At 42.9% G+C, this 8,015-nt stretch overlaps 1 protein-coding gene across 3 annotated transcripts in view; it reads right to left on the bottom strand.

Moving 5' to 3' along the window:
* The window catches only part of SOCS7 (suppressor of cytokine signaling 7), a 53,103-nt gene that overhangs the window by 11,047 nt on the left and 34,041 nt on the right, over window positions 1-8,015 (bottom strand). For all 3 annotated transcript variants that reach the window (XM_032279822.1, XM_032279824.1, XM_032279823.1), the window contains one exon: window positions 372-507. In XM_032279822.1, coding sequence (XP_032135713.1) covers window positions 372-507 — 136 coding nt within the window. The remainder of the gene's footprint in view (window positions 1-371; window positions 508-8,015) is intronic.

Consider the following 8,015-nt stretch of genomic DNA (forward strand, 5'->3'; position numbering starts at 1 on the left):
CAAACTCCTGACCTCAGGTGATCCACCCGCCTTGGCCTCCCAAAGTGCTGGGATTACAGGCGTGAGCCACCGCGCCCGGCCCCATTTTCTCAATTATTATAGTTCTATCTCCTTCACTCTTACCACTTCTACTCTATTCTTCATAGAGACTGCAGAAGGGAGGCTGACACACACACATTCCTCCCTTTTGGCTGCAATGTGACAGTTCTAGAGTTAGGTGCTAAGACACAGGAAATGTGAAAGAATGATGTCTGCAAATAATTTATGCCAGACTCTGCCTGTGAAGGTAGCCTGCAGGCCTCACTGACATTTGTCACCTCCCCACAACCCCCCTACTCCTTCCTGTCCCAACCCTAGCAGCCCCATTGTACTTAGGCAGTGGGAGATCTGGGATGTGATCTATCCTGACGAGCTGTCGTATCCGGAATCTGCAAAGGTGCTGGAGGGATTTGACATTGCTGAATCGGGACACTGGATAGAGCAGCTGGACAGGAGTTGGTGGCAGTCCTTCAAGAAAGAAAACAAAGGAAAATATTCAGAGGAAACAATGGAGCTAACTACCATTTCTCATATGAAGAGAACCCAGGGAGGGAAACAGGGCTTCTTTACGGTTCATATATGTATTCTGTTGCAAAAGCCCCTCGACAAAGGGCTGTTGATTTCCATTTCCGGAAGCACCACCACCACATTCCCTCTTGAGGAAATCTATTCTCTGCGAAGGGCTCTCTAGCATCACTTTTTTGTGTGTTTTTTGGTTATTTTTTAGACAGGATCTCTTTCTGTCACCCAGGCTGGAGTACAGTGGCCCAATCTCAGCTCACTGTAGCTTTGACCTCCCAGACTCAAGCAATCCTCCCATCTCAGCCTCCTGAGTAGCTTGGACCACAGGTGTGTGCCACTGTACTCAGCTAATTTTTGTATTTTTAGTAGAGATGTGGTTTCGCGTCTTTGCCCAGGCTAGTCTCGAACTCCTGTGCTCAAGCAATCTGCCCGCCTTGGCCTCCCAAAGTGCTGGGATTACAGGCCTGAGCCACCGTGCCTGGCTTCTGGCATCACCCTAACAGCTGAGAGTCCTGCTCCTCAGAGTAGCCCAATGATGACAAACTAGAGATGGTGCTTGGACCCAAGTGGCCAATCCCAGGCCTATGGCTCTCAGGAAGACCAAGAATCAAAACCATCCCTGCTGGGAATGAGAGATACTTTTAGGTACATCTAGCAGTATTCTGAAGGTGAGGACTCAGAAAGGCCGTTCAGAGGAGTCCCCACAAATTCCAATTGGTTCAGCAGAGAGGCTGGTAAGTAGAAGGCAACAGCTGGGATCAACTTGACAAGCCTATTATTCTTGCCATTACTTCAAGCCAGGACAATTAGGTTTACCCACCCCCTACCACCTCCACACTTCCTGCTTCTGAAATTTTAGGCCAGGAAACCAAAAAAAGATGATGCTTTTAAAAGAAACAACAATTACAGTAGCTTGGGCAAGGGATTAGTACTACTCAGTGCAAGCGTGCCTGCTGATTGATGCCAGACTCAATGGAAGCACCACACCCTTATGTATTAGCAGGCTCTGTACCAGGGAATCCCACCCCCGAAAAGGGCCCCACGCCACAGCACAGAGAAATCCAGAATGGCAGGAACACTGGGGTTCAAGAAAACTAAGAAAATTTTGCTTTCAATAAACAAAGCAGCTATGGAAGGTAAATAAGATTCTTTGAGAAAGAACCTGAGTTGCAAAACCTGTCAAAGAATTTTCAGCCATTGTCATATCAAAAGACATTTGGTAGATACAACTGATTGGGAAATAAAATATCTACTATTATTGGGGTTTAACTTCAAATGGTTTTAAAATTTTGATTGAAAGCATGAAAAGAGAAAAAATGAAAGCTTGCACACTGTCTCCCAAAACCTTTTCATGATCACTGACAACAAACTTTCTGGAAAAAAAAAAAAAAAAAGAAATCAAAATACATATTTTATTGTTACTAGTAACTAACTAAATAAGCTCATCTTAAAAACATTTAACTCAGGCTGGGTGCAGTGGCACACCCCTATAATACTAGCATTTGGGAGGGCGAGGAGGAAGGATCACTTAAGGCCAGGAATTCGAGGCTACAGTGGGCCAAGATTGTGCCGCTGCACTCCAGCCTGGGTGACAGAGCATGATCCTGTCTCCAAAATAATAATAGTAATCTTATTTAGTCTTTAAAACTATACTTTGAGACAGATGCCACCATTCCCATTTCACATATAAAGAAACTGAAGACCAATGAGCTTAGAGAACTTGCTGTGGCGTGGAGTCAATAAAGCTGGCCTACCTTGAAGACTTGCCCTAAGGAAGAATTATTGGTGGCTCTGCCATAGCACAGAGAACCTCTCAGCAGGGTTCCCCAGAAGGGTCTCTACAGTGCCTGCACCTCTGCCTATTTGACAAGGAGGTTGTCCAGGACAGTCACAGCACTTCATGACTGGCCTCTTCTAGTCCCCTCCCTGGCACTCCCACCCCTTCAAACCTAAGGATTATATTTTGAAGCCCTACTGCTCTTCACTCACATGGTTGGTCCTCTCCATTAAAAGAAAAAAAAATAACTCACACGTGAATTTCTCACTTGAATATATTTAACTCAAGTTGTTTTAAGAAATGATTTTGGGTTCAAATACCTCTTTGAATTTGTCATGTTCCTCACTGGTATTTATATATTCTTTAGTAAATTAAACTATGGCAAACAGAAAGCTTTGGGGGGTTGGTCATAATATTGGTAAATTCAACATGATGCTTCAGAGATAAAAGTAATTTATGTATCTAATAATTTATTCCCAAAGATAACACTGCTTAAAGAGATCAGGATAATATGCAACATACAATTATCTTATTGTTTGCCTACTTAAATTTTAATGATTACATAAACTTGCCTATTTAATTGTATTACTTTTAGCCTTTAGGTTTACAAATAGCAATTTGACACCTGTTAATTCTCTGATATTCTCTGCTGTTAACCTGACCATTTACTGTTTCCCCACAAACCCAGCAAATGACTGAGAGCTCTCACACTTACAGCATGCTAACAGAAGCAGTTATAAATGGAAAGAATCCAGAGTAAGACCCAAGTGGGGCTAAAAGAATAAGTGTGAAGCCCAACAGTGATGCTCAGCAACTTTCCTCCAGGCCTCATGCCAGAGGTCCTGGGCACAAACCTAGTTTCTAGCCATGTCACTATTTTTCTTTTCTTCCAACAAAGACCCATGTTGGGGGTAAGAAATCTCTTCCAGGTATAAACATCCAAACACTCAAGTCTTTCTGTCACAACGAAGGTTTTTCTGTCCCCTGAAGACAGAATCAGATCAGGAATCACATCTGGTTCACATTCTGGGTCTCATTTTTTTCTTTCTTTTTTTTATTAAAAAAACGGGGTTTCACTATGTTGGTCAGGCTGGTCTTGAACTCCTGACCCCAGGAGATCTGCCCGCCTTGGCCTCCAAAGTGCTTGGATTACAGGCGTGAGCCACCACGCCTGGCCCTCATTTTCTTAACAGTGTAAAGTAAAAAGAGAATAAACTAGAAAGCTGGTTGACCTTATATATAATCCTTCAAAAAGAAAAAAATAAGTAAAAGGTCAAAAGTAAAAGAAGGCCAGGTGCGGTGGCTCACGCCCATAATCCCAGCACTTTGGGAGGCTGAGGTGGGAGTCCTGCTTGAACCCAAGAGTTCAAGATTGGCCTGGGCAACATAGGGAGACCTCACCTCTACAAAAATTAAAATTAAAAAAAAAAAAAAACTAGCCAGGGACGGGCGCGGTGGCTCACGCCTGCAATCCCTGCACTTTGGGAGGCTACTCAGGAGGCTAAAGTGGGAGGACTGCTTGAGCCCAGGAGGCTGAGGCTGCACTGAGCTATGACCGTACCCTTGCACTCCAGCCTGGGTAACAGAGTAAGACCCTGTCTCAAAAAAAAAAGAAAAAGTCAAAGAGATTTTCAGCCAACTGTGAAGTACTGTTTCTTAATATCCCACTCCTTTCTTCAGCTTGAAACAGCTTACGAAAAACTAAACAATAGTTTAGTTTAGTGGAAGCAGGGGTGAGAGGGCAGAAGATTCACTTTTCCTTATATTCCATTGGGCACTATTTGACCCTTTTACCACATACATGTTATTTCACAATTTAAAAAGAAATACATATTAGAACTAATAAATGAGTTATGCAAGATTATAGGATGTAAGATGAATATGCAAAAAGCAATTAATTTCTATACTCTAGCAATAAACAATCCAAAAATAATTAAAATTAAGAAAGCAATTCAATTTACAATAGGATCAAAACCAAATACTAAAATATAAATTTTTTATTTTATTTTTTTTTTTGAGACAAGAGTCTCGCTCTGTCGCCCAGGCTGTAGTGCAATGGCGTGATCTCAGCTCACTGCAACCTCCGCCTCCCAGGCTCATGCGATCCTCCCATCTCAGTCTTCTGAGTAGCTGGGACTACAGGCATACGACACCACACTTGACTTCTTAAATTTTTTGTAGAGACAGTGTCTCCCTGTATTGCCTAGGCTGGTCTTGGGCTCCTGAGCTCAAGCAGTCCTCCTCCCCTGGCCTCCTTAAGTACTGGGCTTATAGGTACTATGCCCAACCTGTAAAGAACTCAAAACTCAATAAGAAGACAAATAGCTCAATTACAAAATGAGTAAAGAATCTGAATCGAGATAAAATAGCCAATAAACACATGAAAAGATATTAACACCATTGTTCATTAGGGAAATGTAAATTAAAACCACAATGAGATACCACCTCATACTAGGATGGCCTTCTTCAAAAAGATGGACAATAACAAAGTTTTGGGTGCAATTGTTTTGGGAGTCTAGCATCAGGTTAAACATGGGGTTACCCATATAACCCAGCAATTTCATACCTAGGTATAGATATCTAAGAGAATTGAAAAGATAGTCACATAAACATCTGTACATGAATGTTCAAAGAAGCATTATTTATTTCATAATAGCGACAGAGTGGAAACAACCTAAAGAATGGAGAAATGGGCCGGGCGCAGTAGCTCACGCCTATAATCCCAGCACTCTGGGAGGCCGAGACATGTGGATCACGAGGTCAAGAGATCGAGACCATCCTGGTCAACATGGTGAAACCCCATCTCTACTAAAAATACAAAAATTAGCTGGGCATGGTGGCGCACGCCTGTAGTCCCAGCTACTCGGGAGGCTGAGGCAGGAGAATTTGCTTGAACCCAGGAGACAGAGGTTGTGGTGAGCCAAGATCGTGCCATTGCACTCCAGCCTGGGTAACAAGAGCGAATCTTCGTCTCCAAAAAAAAAAAAAGAATGGAGAAACAAAATGTGGTATATTCAGAGTGGAATGTTATCAGTCATAAAAAGGAATGCAGTGCTGACACCTGCTGCAACACTGGTCAACTTTGAAAACATTATGCTAAGTAAAAGAAACAAGACATAAAAATATTGTATGATTCCATTTATGTGAAATGTATCAAACAGTTAAATCCTAGAAATGTTAAACAGATTAGTGGTTGGTAGAGGTTAGGAGGTAGAGGGAATAGGGAGTAACTGCTAATAGTCTGAGGTTTTCATTTTGGTGTGATGAAAACGTTCTAAAATTGATTGTGGTGACTGTTATACAACTCTGTGAACCACTGAATTGCAAAATGTTTCTTTTTTTCTTGAGACACAGTCTCACTCTGTCGCCAGGATGAAGTGCAGTGGTGTGATCTCAGCTCACTGCAACCTCCGCCTCCTGGTTTCAAGCAATTCTCCTACCTCAGCCTCCTGAGTAGCTGGGACTACAGGTGCTCACCACCGCTCCTAGCTAATTTTTGTATTTTTTTGTAGACACAGGGTTTCACATGTTGCCCAGGCTGGACTTGAACCCCTAGGCTCAAGCAATCTACCCTCCTTGGCCTTGAATCATACACTTTATTTTATTTTATTTTATTTATTTATTTATAGACAGAGTCTTGATCTGTCGCCCAGGCTGGAGTGTAATGGTGCAATCTCAGTTCACTGCAATCTCTGCCTCCTAGGTTAAAGTGATTCTCCTGCCTCAGCCTCCTGAGTAGCTGAGACTACAGGTGCACGCCACCATGCCCAGCTAATTTTTTATTTTTAGTAGAGATGGGGTTTCACCATGTTGGCCAGGATGGCTGACCTGAGGTAAGCCACCCACCTTGGCCTTCCAAAGTGCTGAGATTACAGGCATGAACCACTGCACCCAGACATTCTTCTTCTTTTCTTTTTTTTTGAGACAGTCTCACTGTGTCACCCAGGCTGGAGTGCAGTGGCATGATCCTGGCTCACTGCAACCTCCGCCTCCTGGGTTCAAGCAATTCTCCTGCCTCAGCCTCCCAAGTAGCTAGGATTACAGGCAGGTGCCACCACGCCCAGGTAATTTTGTATTTTTAGTAGAGATACAGTTTCACCATGTTGGTCAGGCTGGTCTCTAACTCCTGACCTCAGATGATCTACCCACCTTAGCTTCCCAAAGTGCTGGAATTACAGGCGTGAGCCACTGCACCCGGCCGAATCACATACTTTAAATGGGTGAACTCCATTTTATGTTAATTATATCTCAATAAAACTGTTAGATAAAAGCAAGGAAGGAAGGAAAGGAGGGAAGAAAAAGAAATAACTCAACATGAAGAGGCTTTCGCTGGCCAAAGATGAGACAACATGAGCTTCATTAATGTAATGGATTGAAACTGTATAACTGTAATGAATTGAAAGCCATCAAGTGGGCCAGGCACGGTGGCTCACACCTATAATCCTAGCACTTTGGGAGGCCTAGTTGAGCGGAGACCAGCCAGCCAATATGGCAAAACCCTGTCTCTACTAAAAATACAAAAATTACCCAGGCATGGTGGCACGCACCTGTAATCCCAGCTACATGGGAGGCTGAGGCAGAATCACTTGAACCTGAAAAGCAGAGGTAGCAGTGAGCTGAGATCATGCCACTGCGCTCCAGCCTGGACAACAGAGCGACACTCCGCCTCAAAAGTAAAAAAAAAAAAAAAAAAAGCCATTAAGTTTTTTTTATTCAATGCAATAAATAAATTATATATGTATACTTGGGTTTTTTTTTTTTTTTTGAGAAAGAGTCTCTCTCTGTTGCCCAGGCTGGAGCACAATGGCACGATCTCGGCTCACTGCAACCTCTGCTTCCCAGGTTCAAGCGATCCTCCTCTGCCTCAGCCTCCCAAATAGCTGGGATTCCAGGCGTGAGCCACTGTGCCCAGCCTAACACTAGTCTTAAAGCCCTCCTACTGCATCCAGTTCTGGGATCTGAGCCAGAAAAACCCGAGATCGCATACTGGCTCTGCAACTCACTGGACCTAAGCTTCTTTCACTTTTTCAAAAAGAAAAAAAAGGAGACTGTACTACCCCCTCAAAGGGTAACACTTGGTTAAATGGAGTAACACTTGGCTCCTTGCAGGTGTTCAGTTATCATCATTCCAAAGTCTGAACACACAGGCTCCTTTTAGAATCGACCGAGTTAAAATCCCTGACACAGACTGACAGAGCTACACCTAAATGCTAATACCTACCTCTTATTCACCCCAATCCTCTCCTCTAATAAAGTCGAGCTTATATAATGCCTTTCCCTTTATGATAAGCAAAAGAGGGCAGCAAATAGTGGTAAAGGCTTTGTCTTCTTTGGCCCTATCATTCAAAGAGAGGTCACTTAGGGTCGAAGGGCAATAGCTCTGCTTTGACCTCTCAACTTGATTACAATTTTAAGTGCACACAGATATTAATCTGGAGCATTCATCCCCGCCTGCCCCCGGTAAACATGATTCTACCTTCTTTATGTAGTTTCCACAAATGCCAGAAAACTTTCAGTCTGATTACTATTACCTCTTCCACTAACAGACCGGTGAAAACCAAGGATTTGGAGTTAGTTGGGCCCGGGTTTCAATTCTGGCTTCAGTACTCATCAGCTAAGTTACCTTTAGAGTAAGTAACTTTTTTTTTTTTTTTTTTTTTTTTTTTTTTTTTTTTTT

This window comes from Sapajus apella, unplaced genomic scaffold (assembly GCF_009761245.1).
Source record: "Sapajus apella isolate SASKATOON/1434 unplaced genomic scaffold, GSC_monkey_1.0 scaffold12, whole genome shotgun sequence".
NCBI classification, from domain to species: domain Eukaryota; kingdom Metazoa; phylum Chordata; class Mammalia; order Primates; family Cebidae; genus Sapajus; species Sapajus apella.